This window comes from Diceros bicornis, chromosome 25, assembly GCF_020826845.1.
Source record: "Diceros bicornis minor isolate mBicDic1 chromosome 25, mDicBic1.mat.cur, whole genome shotgun sequence".
Taxonomy (NCBI): domain Eukaryota; kingdom Metazoa; phylum Chordata; class Mammalia; order Perissodactyla; family Rhinocerotidae; genus Diceros; species Diceros bicornis.
The window spans coordinates 39,256,471-39,272,277 of NC_080764.1; the positions used below are offsets into that span (position 1 = coordinate 39,256,471).

Sequence of the window (15,807 nt, forward strand, 5' to 3'; positions counted from 1 at the left end):
GAGGGTATTATGCTAAGTGAAATAAGCCAGATAGAGAAAGACAAATACCATGTGATTTCACTCATATGTGGGAGATAAACAAACACATGGATAAGGAGAACAGATTAGTGATTACCAGAGGAGGTGGGGGGAGGGCAAAAGGGGTAAAAGTATAGTGACGGATAAAACACATATGTATAGTGACGGATAAAAACTAGGCTATTGGTGGTCAACATGATACAGTGTATACAGAAACTGATATATAATAATGTATACCTGAAATTTACACAATGTTGTAAGCCAATATGACCTCAATAAAATTTTTTAAAGTACCAAATAAATAAATAAAACCCAGACCAGAACTCTGGATTCTTTTTTTTTACTTATTTTCAACATGTATTTGTAACATGTTGTACTCTGAAACTTTATTTATTAAACAATCTTTCTTGGTAATGACCTAATTTCAGAAATATCTCTTTTGGTAGTTTTCATATTTAATTATTACAGGAAATTTTATCTATAGCAAGAATTGCTTCCGATAGTAAGTATAAGAACATTTAGTATCTATATACCACATAAATTTGCAGAAGATTCAGATGGGGAATTACTAGAACTATAATTTGTTAATATCTTCTCTTTTTTTGTTGAACTGTCCATAACCCAGTTTTAACTTCATTTAACTTTCAAGTAATCAAGATAGAAAGATAGAAAAGCGAAGCCAAACAAAAATAATTAGTAGATTATAAAAATAAGTCACACAGTCTGATTCTACTTTTTTTATTTTTTGCATTAGGAATGAAATTCTGTGGTTTAAAAAATCATATGTCTATCTCCAATAGGATTTTTCCTAATTCATCTTTTCTTATGAAAATCAGGGCCCCCTACTTAGCATGGCTATGCCACTAGGATTCTGATGAGTAAGGATTATAAAAGCAATCCGTTTGTGTGTTTGAATCATGAGCTGGCCGTGATTGGTAAAATACTGAGTTAAATTTTATATTCTATGTTTTTATGCTTAGGACTTAAAGAAAATCAAGACAAGTCTAATGGAAATTTGGCAGTGAACATCCTGAAGTTGATCAGGAAATAATTATAGTCTATTTCTCTTTTTTATCAACCTCATCCCATTTCTTTCATTTTTAACAAGACTTTTAGTTATGAGTGAATGGGCCAGTATTTTCTTGAGTCTCTCTGAATAAGAGGTAGGAATAACTATCAAGTATATAAGCTACAGTGAAAGAATAATTGATAAACTCTTTCACGTGGACAGATGATAAGATCTATACGTAGAGTGCCTTTAATTTTTCAATTATCTTTTCAGAAATACATTATGGCACATTTATAAGATTAAATATAATGGTATCATTAAAATAATATGGAGGAGTATTTAATACATGGGGAAAATATTCCCAATATTTAAAGTGAAAATCAGATTATAAAAAGTGTATAATGGCTGATTTGATATTGATTTTTAAAAATAAATAAATAAAACAGACTAGAAATAAATCCCCCAAAATGTTAATAGTGGTTATATCCTGGTATGGAATTATAAATTATTTAATTTCTTGCTTGTACAGTTCTATATTGTACAAATTTTCTACAGTGTATATGAATAATTTTTACTGTCAAGTAAGTTTTTAAAAATTGATTTCTTTATATTCCCTTTCTCCTGAATATAGTTCATTTGAGAAGGAGAATATGTGAGTTATGTAAATTCAAAAAAGATGCCTTAGCCCCATAGGTTAAATACAAGGCTTGGCTTATAAATTACATAAATAGATATTGGAGCCCCTCAAGGCTGTCTCATCTTCCCACTCTAAATTTCTCCTAGAGGATAACATATACACAAAGGGCTCCCTTTGCCAACTAAATAGATAACTCACAAATTACATCTTACAGCTTATATTCTTCCTCTGATCTTCAGACCTACATATCTAGCTGTCTACTGAACATATCTTAGAGATCATGAGATAACTTAAACACCATCATCCAAAGTCAAATTCATTATCCTGCCTCCCTGCTCACACCACCAAACTGGACCACTTCCCATCTTTTCTCACCCAAAGCCTACCATCACCAAGTTCTGTTCAGTTTAATTCTTAATCGTATTCACTCTTATGCTCTGAATTGTATCCAACACCTCTTGCCTGCCAAACTGTAGTAGTCTCCTTTCCAACCGTAATCCGTTTATGGTGTCCCAAATATTGTGTGGGACATGCTTAAACTAAAAAGTTATTCATTATTTATCTGAAGTTCCAATTTAATTGGGCATCCTGTATTTTTACTGCTACCTCTGGCAACCTTATTATTAGCTATAATAATTTTAATTCAATCAACTGACAAATAGGTTGGTTCTTAATAACTGAATTAAATTTTTTCTTTAGTGTTCATTTGAGTAGCTGATATGACTTCTATGACATCATACAACTAATTGATCCTAAATGATTAATTCATTTTCCTGACAAAGACCTATTTTAAGACGTAGAAACTGATTTTACAACTCTTGAAAACTTTTAAGTACACTGGTAAATTTCAACCCTCCTGAGCCAATGCCCTAGCACTTTCAGATCCTTCATGAGATTTTACATCATCTTAATCCAGTCAGTAAAAAGAAACAGATTTTAAGCCCCAAACCTTGTTTGAATTTTACTCGAAATAAGCAAATAGAGATAATCCAGTCCCTTTCAAGGGTGCTATAATAATTGGAAATGACATCTTCCCAAAATTTTGCTCAAACATTTCCTGTCACAGGGGACTCTGACTGTCTAACCAGGACAGGACAGGAACAGCTGCCTTAGGGGAATTCATTTTTAGACAACCGTAAGGAAAGAAATTTCTCCCTGGTGGCTTGGCCACCTGCCATGACCCTGTGGAAAAGCTCTGTTATCTGTGATCTCATTTTTTTCCTGCAGTTATTAAATGGTTTGTACCAAGTGTTTAATTTGTACTACTTTATAAAAGTTATATATGTTAAGAACCCACTAGGAAATATAAGCCAATTATAAAAATAAGTAGAGACATTAATGGTTAATGGCACAGTTTTTAAAATTATAGTCCTTCAGTTTTATAGTTTCACGACTAATTATTCTGTTATAAAAGCAGAATAATTAGTCGTGAAACTATAAAGGTGAGCAAAGTATTTTCTGTTTCCTTTGGAAAATCAAGTATATGGCATAGTCATTTTAATTCACTTAAAACAAGTGATATAAATAACTTCCAGAAATTTCAGAATTGATAGAGATTCTGAGGACTGTGTTATGTAACATACCAATAGTCCTGACTCTTCCCTGCTGAGTTCCTACAGAACCAAAACCAAATTAAAGGATGTGCCATTTACTGTCAGGCACAAGGGCGCATTTAATCCTCTTTGTTAAGCGATCCCAGAATGCCCTCCTTGAGGGTCCTCTCATCCCTCCCACATCGCTCAGGACGTAGAGTACTGGAGAACTTTCTTTCTTTGTTTTTTTTGTGAGGAAGATCAGCCGTGTGCTAACATCTGCCAATCCTCTCTTTTCACTGAGGAAGACTGGCCCTGGGCTAACATCCATGCCCATCTTCCTCTACTTTATATGGGACGCCGCCACAGCATGGCTTGATAAGCGGTGCATCGGTGCGCGCCCGGGATCCGAACCAGTGAACCCCGGGCCGCTGCAGCCGAGCGCGGGCACTTAACCGCTTGCGCCGCGGGGCTGGCCCCTAGAGAACTTGCACCCTTCGCATTAGAATTAACTCGAGCATTTCAGAAAAAGGCCCGGTACTTTGTAACTTGGCCAGGCAGATGATAGATATTTAAGGGCATTACTTTGTCCAAAATCTTCCTCATCTTCATCTAAATATAAGCATTGAAGATCACTTGCAATTTGAGACTATAGTCTCCTTCAGTCTAGTGATACCATTTTCATGTAAATTCATGTTAAGAGATTGGTCACAAGTTACGGACCCTTTCAATTCACCTTTTCTACTACTGTAGTCTACTTGATGTCCGTTAAAGCAAATCATAAATGGCGTGTGTCCCATTGAAGCAGAAAGTCTGAGTCATGGGGTTGAGCTGGGAAATCCACGTGTGGGCTGTGCGAGGTAGACTTGAGCTAAGATAGTATCATAGCCAGGGGTCCAGGAGTGCTCAAATCCCTTCTGCATTCCATCCTCCCTTCTCTTTGGTTGGGAGTTACCAACCAAATGGAGCTAGGTGCAAGGACCATAACCAAATAGAGAACAAAGGACCACTTTGTTATTAGCATGGGAAACACCCAAATCCTCTCTAGCGCAGCTGTCTCTGGTAAAATGCAGATTGGAGAATGAAGTTTGGGCCCAGATGCTTAAGTGAACTACCCTTTTCCTCCAGTCTGAGCTGTCTGGTTCGGCCTCCCAAGGTGGAACATAAAAGGAGAGGAGCAGCTACATCTGCTCCAAACAGGCAGCCCCTATGTGAGTTCTTGTGATATGGATGCAGAAAGAGAAGAAGGTGTGTCATGGCTGCTAACCTTTTAGAGACGCTATCAGTACCACTATTAAAACCATGGCCTACACAGTTCCTGGCTGCTGACTCATCACCCGAGCAGGTAGGCCTTCCTTCCCTGGGGGTATTGGGGCGATAAGTAAGCAGGTGTGCAGAGCCTAATGTATGGGAGGGAGGACCAGAAGTTTTTAGTTTTAAAATGTCGGGTTTAGGGGCCGGCCCGGTGGCACAAGCAGTTAAGTGCGTGCGCTCCGCTGCTGTGGCCCCGGGTTCGCTGGCCGGATCCCGGGCGCGCGCCGACGCACTGCTTGTCAAGCCATGCTGTGGCGGCGTCCCATATAAAGTGGAGGAAGATGGGCACGGATGTTAGCCCAGGGCCAGTCTTCCTCAGCAAAAACAAAAAAAGAGGAGGATTGGCAGATGTTAGCACAGGGCTAATCTTCCTCACACAAAAAAAAGAAAAAAGAAAATAAAATGTCGCGTTTATTTTCTATCGTCAAATTCAGTGGTTTTTTGCTTTTGTTTTTAATTTTAAGTAATGCCATCCTATTGATGACTTGTTTGTCAGATGTTTCCTGTCAGGATACAATTGAAGTAGGAGGCTCTGTAGTAAGGCTGGTTTTGTTTTTTGAAGACAATAGTTGTGTCAATGAGTGTTAACTGAGGTTTCTTCTTCAGTGCTAGAAGGAAGCACTGTCTGGTCAAAGGCATTTACTATATACTGCATCAGCGTGGTTGAAAAAATAGTAATGAAGTTAATGAAGCAAACCGCCTAAGAGAAGGTCTTTTGTGTCTTTGTGATTAAGAACTGCCAAGAGCCCATTTGTCTTCCCCTTCCTGGTTTGAGGACATACAGAGTACTTCGAATAGCACGGTTGTCGTTGAACCAAGGTGGAATTCTTCCTCTTAAAGTCCATGACCCATTTCCAGAAGGAATGTCAGTTGCCTTATTGATTTTACCATAACACCATCAAACATCTGCTTGAATGACTAAACCATCTTGTGAAAATGATTTCAACCCAATAGAGATGTCTTGTCTTTTGCTTCTTTATATCTGTCAATATTTTTCTTGTTCAATGGGTACCATATTTTCATCAAAGTTGATGGCTACAGAGATCTAGAAAAAGACATTACTCTGGAAGCTTTATCCTTCATGAATTTTCACAGGATTGATTTGAGCCTTGATGGTCTTACTGTAGCAGACACGACTTGTAACCAGTGTGTGCCATTTAATTTTTCTTCTTTTTTTTCAAAGAAATGGTTGGTTCTAGACATTGAATTTCATATCCTAAATTCCTTAGATTATAGAAATTCTGACACTGCAATTTTAAACAGAATATTTGAGAAATGCAAATCAAAACCACAATGAGATATCACCTGATATCTTTTAGAATGGCTATTATCAAAAAGACAAAAAATAACAAGTGTTGGCGAGGATGTGAAGGAAAGGGAACACTTGTGCATTACCAGTGGGAATGTAAGTTGGTGCAGCCACTATCGAAAACAGTATGAGGTTCCTCAAAAAATTAAAAATAGAACTATCATATAATCCAGCAATCCCACTTCTGGGTATTTATCTGTAGAAAATGAAAACACTAATTCAAAAGATATATGCACTCCCATGTTCATTGCAGCATTATTTCCAATAACCAAGATATGGAAACAAGCTAAGTATCCATCAATGGATGAATGGATAAAGAAGATGAGGTATATATATATATACCATAGTGTATATACACTATATACCATAGTGTATATACACTATATACCATAGTGTATATACACTATATACCATATAGTGTATATACACTATGGTATATATACACTATAGAATACTATTCAGCCATAAAAAAGAATAAAATCTTGCCATTTGTGACAACGTGGATGGAGCTTGAGGGTATTATGCTAAGTGAAATAAGTCAGACAGAGAAAGACAAATACTATATGACTCACTTATTCATGGAATCTAAAACAAACAAATAAGCAAACAAAAAAACCAAGCTCCTAGATACAGAGAACAGTCTGGTGGTTGCTAGAGGTAGGGGTTGGGGGTGGGTGAAATGGGTAAAGGGGGTCAAAAGGTACAAACTTCCAGTTATAAAATAAATGTCATGGGGATGTAATGCATAGCATAGTGACTATAATTAATAATACTGTATTGTGTATTTCGAAGTTGCTAACAAAGTAGATCTTAAAAGTCCTCATCACAAGGAAAAAAAATACTGTGTATGGTGATGGATGTTAACTAGACTTACTGTGGCGATCATTTCACAATGTATACAAATATCAAATCATTGTGTTGTACATCTGAAATTAATGTTATGTCAATTATACCTCAATAAAAAAAGTAAACTGAATGTTTCCACAGTTACAAAAGCATATGGAACTATATATGGTAGATACATGGGTAGCTATGGCTTTAAATATATAAAATTTATTTATGGCTACCATTTTTCCAAAATGGAAGAAAAAACTCAAGGCAAAAATTAGATATTTTTGGAATATCTCTTCCTTAATAGATGAACCAATTTTCAATTGATCTGGAATTATTTCTACAAAATTATTTCAAACTCCTAAAATAAGTTTTCAGTGACTTAGTTTCATTTCTATTTTATTCTAGTCATATCAAGTACAGGGCACTTGATTTTTGCATGTATGGTCTCCACTCCACTAAATATAATTAAATTTTAGAGCCCTAAATGCATTTTAGATAGCTCCCTTGGCCTCAAATCTGCTTTCGGAAAACCTGCTGAGTTTTTATTATATTATCATAAATACATTGTGGCTTAATATTGTGAATGTTGTCCAACTACCCAGGTGGCCTAAAGTTATAAAAGGATATGAGGGAGCACAATTTTTATTTTTAATGTTATGAAAATATTTAAATATTTTAAAGTCAAGATAGCACATCAAATAACTTTTCTTTAACTCTTATCTGAGTTTCCAAATCTGAAAAATCAAGAAATCCATTAAAAAAATTATAGATATAGATACAAATGTCAGTCTTAATACTTACATTGGTTTTTTTCCTTATTAAAAAAAGTACATTCTTGCTTTCTTTTTAATAACAGCCATACATTTAACAGATCTTAATGAACACTATAATGTGGTAGGATTCAGACCATATCACTTTTCCATTTGGACTTTCTTTCTCATTCATTTGCTCTAATAATTCGATCATATTTCTTTCCACTTTTTTCTCTCTTGAGGTAACTTATACCATGCCATTTTCATTTTTTACAAGGTTACTGAAAGGCTTATTTCTTTTTTTTAGTCACTGATATGGAAGTGTTTATTTAATCCTAATTGTAATTCTGTTGACATTTCTGTAGCCAGTCTATCCATAATGAGGCACTACAAAATCTCCAGAGCAATGTTTGAAAGAGATGTTACCATCCATTAAAGTGTATCTCTTGCTTTCTACGTTTATAAACTCGGAGCAATGGGGGCTAATGTCATCTTTTTATTATATTAAACACTTTCTTAAATATATGTAGGTCTTTGTGTTTCAAAGCCCTTATTTTTAGTTTCCAAAATCATAGTTAAGTTTCTGAATATTTTCATCTCTTAAAAAGTATTTTCTGCTTTTTTTAAAGTCAGGTTTATTGAAGTATAGTTTGCATAGAGTAATATTTCTCCTTTTCTGTGTACAGTTCTAAGAGTTTTAATAATCACATATAATCATGTAACCATCACTATTATCAAGATATGGAACAGTTCCAACACCCCCCAAAATTTCCTCATGCCTGTAGTCAACTCATCCCCATCCCAGCTTCTGGCAACCTTTGATCTGTTTTCTGTCCCTATTATTTTGACTTTTCCAGAGTGTCCTATAAATGAAATCATCATGGAGTCCGGCTTCTTTCACTTAGCAACATGCACTTGAGATTCATCCACATTGTTGTCTATGTTTGAGCAGTTTGTTCTTTTCTTTTGCCTAGCAGTATTCCATTGTATGGATGTACTGCCATTTGATTCTTTATTCACAGTTGAAGGCTGAGTTGTTTCCAGTTTGTGGCGATTATGAATACAGCTGCTATAAGTGTTTGTATCCCATTTTTGTATGAATACACATTTTTATTTATCTTGGATAAATAGCTAGAAGTAGATAAGTGAATCTTACATTAAGTGCAGGTCTAACTTTATAGAAAATTGTTATCTTGTTTTCTCGAGTGGCTATGCCATTTTTCATTCCCACCAGCAATGTATGAGGGTTTAGTTGTTCAACATTTTTGCCCATACAAGGTATTGTCACTGTTTTTTAAAATCTATACGTTCTAATAAGTGTGAAGATGTATCTAGTTATAGTTTTAACTTGAATTTCCATAGTGACTAATGATGTTGAGTATCTTTTCATATTTGCCACCTATATAGCTTCCTTGATGACGTATCTGTTCACATACTTCACCCAATTTTAGTTGGGTTGTTTTCTTATCATTGACTTTTGAGAGTGTTTCGTATATTCTGAATATGAGGCCTTTATTAGATATGCGTTTTGCAAACATTTTCTCCCAACTTGTCTTTTCATTTTCTGTGTGTGCGTGTTGAGGAAGATTGACCCTGAGCTAAGATCTGTTGCCAATCTTCCTTTTTTTGCTTGAGGAAGATTTGCCCTGAGCTAACATCTGTGCCAGTCTTCCTCCATTTGGTATGTGGGTCACCACCACAGTGCGGCTGATGAGTGGTGTAGGTCTGCACCTGGCATCCAAACCCGCGAACCCGGGCCACTGAAGCGGAGCATGCTGAATTTAACCACTACACCATGGGGTCAGCCCCTCTTCTCGTTTTCTTAACAATGCTTTTCATAAGGTTAGTTTTTGCCCTTTTTAAAAAAAAAAAACATGATTTTAGCCTATCCTCTTTTGGTTTCTAAGCCCTCATATTAACAAATTTGCACCAATTTTTAATGAACAAATTATAATATAACTTTTGGAATTTGATGGGCCTAGAAGAAAACAGACCTTGAAGATAGCACAGTTCTGTGTAACATTTACTTGGACAATATAACAATCAGGAATTCTCTTCACTGAAAGGAGCGAAAAATCCAACTTCAGTGGCTTAAACAAATAGGACTATTTTTTTTGTTACAACAAGTTGAGAGAAAGGCAGGTGCTCAAAGTATTCAGGAGCTCCACGTAATCAGAGCTGATATTTATACATTTCCTTGGCCTTTCTCTGGTAGTTGAAGGTTGTTACTAGAGCTGATTATATCACACTCAGGACAAGTAGAGGAGAGGGAAAGAATAGCATTTGTACCAAGAGAACTACACTTTCCTAGAAGCCTCTCACCTACTTCCTGTTGAATTCTGTCCATCACTGGACAGAACTGAGTCAGATGGCCAGGCAATGCTGGGAGGAGGAAGTTGGGTAAGGCGAGCCTACCTAGTGTCTGCCTCACACAGCAAATTTTAAATAACAACAAACTACAAAAGTCAGTAAAACTATAAGAGCAGAAGACAGAACAATCAAAATCTAGTTTTGAACTCATGGTTTTTTCCCACACTTGCTGGCCAAGCAGCTAAATTGTAAAGGAATTGTTCCAATTGCATCTTAGGCATGTGTATAATAGTAATAATAGAAATATAGCTGCTATTATAATAAGAATATGGGTTATGGTTTATGAAGCTCTGCATACTTTATCTTCTTTGACTACCTTTTGAAGATAGGGTTTTACATAGTAGACCTTTGTCTCTTTGACAAAGGTCAAAGAGAAAGAAAGAAAATGAAGATGCATAGATAGTAGGTTGCTTAAAGCCACATAGAATAGAGATCCAGGGTGAGAAACTCATGACATAGATTTGTTATCTCTGACATACCTCTTTGTACCAATTAGGGTTTTCAAGATCAAGAAGAATGATTCGATGTAAAGTTTATATTGTGATATTGTCTAAATAGCCTGTGTATAAAAGAAAGCTCAAAATGAAAATCCTCTTGCACTAGAATTTTAGCTATTTGTCTTAAATTCTATCTAAATGGAAATTCTATTGTAAACTTGGTAAATAAATTGAAGTTAAAGGGAAGCTTTTACTTCATTTGTATTTGTTATTCTCTCAGGGATAAAATTTCCATCCAGAAAAAGTGATCTATTTGCTTTTTAATATAAAGAAAAGGAAAATTTAAATGATTCATTAAAAAAATTTTTAAACAGCCCTTCTATAATGAATGTTAATGTTAATTCAAAGTTTTAGAAATAACCATTAATTTTTTTCTTCCATATTTTGGCCCAAGTGCCTCACATACTGACTAGAACATCTCCTAAATGAATGTTAGGTAAATAAATGAACATTTTGAATGAACTCAACCAAATTCTATTGCCTTTATTGAGTTGATCTATATTTGTAAATTTTCAATAACTTGAAATAAGTTCTAAACATGCAAAATGCTGTTGAATCTGTGAGAATTATTTAAGATTAAGAAAGTACTGATGCTAGAATGTAAGGTAAACTCTGTAAAAGAGTTTCTATCAATTATTTGACTTTCACTAAGAATTAAACCCATCTTACCCAGTGGAATGTGCTTACAAACGGTGTAGCTGTTTTTTGCTAGAAATTTGGGGACCCAGAGGATTCAGGAGACTATAAACCCCTCTGTCCCTTGTTGAAGCTCTACAGCCCATTTTCTGTTTTCCCTTTAAGAACTCACTCAAGGTATCTGGTAAAATACTTTAGCTCTCCATAACAACTTTCTTCAAAATTTTATAAATATTTTTACAATTGTCCTTGAAAAGTAAGATAGGCAGTGATGTGTTTGTCCCTTAGGAAATGAGAGGCTAAGAAACTTTCATAAGGTGACACAGCTAGTGGAAATAGAATTAATATCTACAAGTTTTGACTTCAGTCTATAACCAGACCATTCTCCCATCAGCCCACTTCTGAAAACTAATCGGAATCAATTGTTTTATCAGAAAAAAAAAAGGACTGGTAATAATATGGGATTTATTTCACGTAATATGAGTACATTATAATCGTAAAGGAGGATTAAAATGCTATTTCACTTTCTTTTGGAGTGGTGAATTTGTTGGTTTCAGAATCGTTGTATTGTACATTTACATCACTACTTGTATAATGTTAGGCACCATATAAAACCTAGATACCTTTATTCAAAATACAAGTAAATATTTGTGACTTCTGCAAGTTTTTGTTTCCACACACGCTGCCAAAATACTAGTGGTCTGATGCTGTCTTAATCTAAGAAAGCCTGATGTGGTTGAAAGAGGAAAGATTTTGGAGGCAGTTAGACATGAATCTCTGTACCAAGTCTGCTACTAACTAACTGTGTGATCATAAGCATGTTACCATTTCCTTGGGTGTAGAGTGCCTGACTCATAATAAGTTATGAGAATTGAATAAACTCACGGATATAAAATGCTTGGCATTACACTTGGCCTAGAGTTAAGTCCTTATCAAATGCACACCGGAATCATGATAATTTACTCCAAAAATTATTCATTGAATATTTACATGTTCCATTTGTGTGTTTCACAGCTTACTAATTATTGCATACAAGAAGAAAAGATGCAGCTTGAGTCCTTAGTTCAAAGTTTCTCCATCTCAACACTATTGACATTTTGGCAGATAATTCTTTATTGTGGGGGGCCACCCTGAGCATCGTAGGATGTTTAGCAGCATCTCCGGCATCTACATACTAGATACCAGTAGCACTATTCTCCTCCCCATGGTGACAGCCCAAAATGTCTCCAGACCTTGCCGAATGTCTCCTGGGGGGCAAAATTGCCCCCAGTCGAGAACTACAGTCTTCAATCAATTCTTTGTAAAAAGTCTTCATAGACTTCTAGTCCTAGGAGATTCTTCCCAAAAGATCCTAGGGTCTTTAAATTGGGAAACATTAAATAATAATAATAATAATAGTAGTAAAAATAATGGCTAATTTTTGTAAACTTACTGCATGCTGCAAACTGTTCTAATCTCATTTACAGACTTATAAGTCTAGGTCTCATTTAATCCTCAGAACAGACCTAGAACTTAGTTACAACTCTAAGGCATATTTTTCAAATGAGAAAATTGAGCCCCAGAGGAATCAAGTAACTGACCAAGATCATATAATTAATAGGTGGCACAGCCAGTGTTTGTTTCTAAGCCATCCCCAGAGCCTGTGCAATTATCTATTCTATATTATTATAGTATATATATATATTATAGTAGTATATTGATATTATTATCTAATATATCTGACATAGATAAATTATCTAATTATCTAAACTGCTTCTAGCATATCCCACTTTTTAGTTCACAATTCAAATTGCGATGTTAAGGATAATTATTCTTAATTTGTATTTACTTTATTTTAGGCACTTATAAAATTAGTTTTTGTTTTACTCAATTGATGACAGCTTACCAATTATTTGCTAATGATTGTCCTCACAAATATTCCTGGATGCAAACAAAGGTATCACTTTCCCTGAGAAAGATAACCAAAATGACCCCAGACAAATTCAGATGGCCTGAAACCAAGGAGGGGGAGAGGCACTCTGCTTGATGGAGGCAGGGAACGTCTAGCGGAGAAAATGGTATTGAATTGGGCCTTTAACCATCATGATAAACTGGGATAAATAAGAGTCTGCCAGGTGGAAGGGCATTCCAAACAGAGCAAACAGCATGTGCAAAGGCCTGGGCAGCTGGGAGGGTATGATATCTTCGGGGAGTAGTGAGGGTGGAGGAAAGTACAAAACTAGAGGGAAGGCTGGGCTCTGCATTATCATTACTGGCTCGTCTACTGTAGGCATTTGACTTTGCAACCTTTACTCTAAGGGCAGCAGACAGCCAGGAGCACAGTAGCAGCATGGTCAGGTAGGTACTTGACAATGATAACTGAAGTTAGTAGTGTTTGGTAGTGGGGAGGCCCAATTAAGACACTAACGCAGTGCTTTGAGCAAGAGATAATGAGTTAGGATGGAATGAAGAAGTCAGATTTGAGAGAGTTTATTAACAAGGGAAGCAGGCTAGGGAAAATCTTCCTCTCAAATAGCTGTAAGAGCAAATAAGTAGAATTTGTTTGTGGAAGGACTATCTCTACAAAAAATGATGCACTTTCAGAGAAATATTCTGGTAACCTGGAGAATTTGTATTAACAAATCCCAGATTCCACAAATGCTCTTCTGGAAACATGTTCTCTTCCCCATTCAGATTTCCCACAGAAATTGAATACCCCAGTTATTTAGTGGAGATATAAGACTAAAGGATAGATTCTGAATAGTGCTCCTACCTATCTAGGTCAGACCATTTTGTCTGTTTCCTTCTAAACATGCCACCTGGGAAAGATGAGTCAGCATTAGTTGAGATTCAACCAAATGTACTTGAGAAATGATGAGCCAACTAAAAAATGTTGGAAAGAGATTAGTTCCAGACACTCAATGAATGGTTGTTGAATGGATGAATTAATCAAATTTTGAATTCACTTTAATAACTTTTGACTTAAGCATGTAAAATAAGATTAATAGAAAGGAAAAAAAAAAAACCCTTTGATTATAGTTTTCCTATTTCACCTTTTCTGAAATAGCTAATGGGTCACTCCTGAAAAATACTCCATCATAATACCAAATGGACTTTTACCTCTATGCATTATGTGATAGATATTTACAACTTCATTATTTAAATCTTCAAAATGAGTGTGTAATCCAAGATTTTTAACCTTGTTATTTTTTCAAAATATCTTCTTTAAACTATTCTTTAAGAGTCTTTTTCCGTACTTCAGTTTATTTAAAATGAAGAAATTTATTTACCACTGATTTCATAATCCCATCTCTGGCAGTTTAGAAGGAAAAGATTTTTTTCTATTATGTTTCAACAATTTCTATAGTTGTGTCTAAAATCATAATTAGTAATAATGTCTGCTGTCTAAGGAGTGCCTATTAGGGGCTGGGTGCCTTGAAAGTATTATTTCAAATAAAAACAATAACTATACAAAGTAAATATTCTTTACCCATTTTTCAGAAGTGCAAAAAGAGGTGTAAGTGATTTAACCAAGACCTCATGGTTCCCCAACTGTATTCTAAGGCTCAAACTGAGGTCCATTAGTCAGCAAAACCTGTATGTTTTCTACAACTCATTCTGGGTCCAAATTTTACCCCCATTCTTACTATTTCATCTAAATGTTAACATGAGCCCATAGTTGATATGTTGCCCGTGTTACTAGTTCTAAGAATCTCTTACTTTACTTGTGTTTGCCTCTGAATACTATTTATCTCTATACTTATGAATTACCAATGTGTGTCATCAACAGTAACATATCTTACAACATGCAAGGAAAGATATTGTTATCCCAGCTTTGTGGCATATTAATTTAGAAGGCTATTCCTAAAGTGTCACCTGGATTCAAGAAGTAACTACATACATCCTTTTTATCACATATTTGATAGATAGAACTATATATAATGGCAAAAATGTTTACCAATAAAGTAGTTTTTATAAAACCAAATATAAAAGTTTTTATATTTGGTAAACATGGATAGCCAAATTAAAAACTTCTGAATAAAAGTGATTGCCTTCTCTGCCCCAACTGCCACCCCAAAATAGGAGGGATTTTTGGTTCAAATCATCAGGATAATTGATTGAGACCTATTTCACTTTGTAATAGGGAACTTCTTGTCTTAGAATGAAAATTTATTGTCCTATCTGCAATGAAAGAATTGATATTCTTCATCTTCTTACACATTCTTTTTTTTTATGTGAACATTTTAGGTGTATCAGTATATGCATGAAACGATAACTGTTAATGGCTGTCCCGAATTCCGTGCCAGGGCCACAGCAAAGGTAAGGCTTGAGTAACTTTAAAAATATACTTAACCCCAGTGATCTAGTAATTGATTGTGCGCGTGTGTGTTTCAGGTATTCTCGTGTGTACACTGTAAGAGAATTTAGACATCAGTGGCAGCCCAGAGTCTAGAACCAGTACTACTTCCCAGGTAAAAATCCTAATGGAAAATTGAACGTTTCTGCTGCTTCTGTAGCTTAAGAAAGGAGAATGATTTCATTAAACTCACTAAATGTCCATTTGGCACAAGCAAATCCACTGGCTCACTGTATGAAATACTACTTGGTTTTCTGACACATTCCTCTGATCTGAAAGAACCTGTACCCTATTCAGTGCATGCAGATTTATTTGCACAAGGCTAAAGATTTGACTGAAGTCAGACATGAAGAGAACTCGCCTGACACCACTGATGTGGTATTCTTCCAGGTGTTCCGCTGAGCAGTGGGTAGCTTGCTGAAAGAATGTGATGTTGACCTAAACGGAAGGCCTGTCACCTTTTGTGGTAATGATGACATTTACTCTTTAAAAACTCAAAGCCAGAGTTTGCAGAGACCCTACTAGTGGAAATGTTACAGCAATAGGATCATGAAATTATCTGG

At 35.5% G+C, this 15,807-nt stretch overlaps 1 protein-coding gene across 1 annotated transcript in view; it reads left to right on the forward strand.

Annotated features, from left to right (window-relative positions):
- Positions 1-15,807, forward strand: part of LIN7A (lin-7 homolog A, crumbs cell polarity complex component) — a 125,434-nt gene that overhangs the window by 65,688 nt on the left and 43,939 nt on the right. Inside the window, exon 3 of the mRNA XM_058568723.1 lies at positions 15,136-15,207. Within this exon, the coding sequence (XP_058424706.1) occupies positions 15,136-15,207 (72 nt within the window). The remainder of the gene's footprint in view (positions 1-15,135; positions 15,208-15,807) is intronic.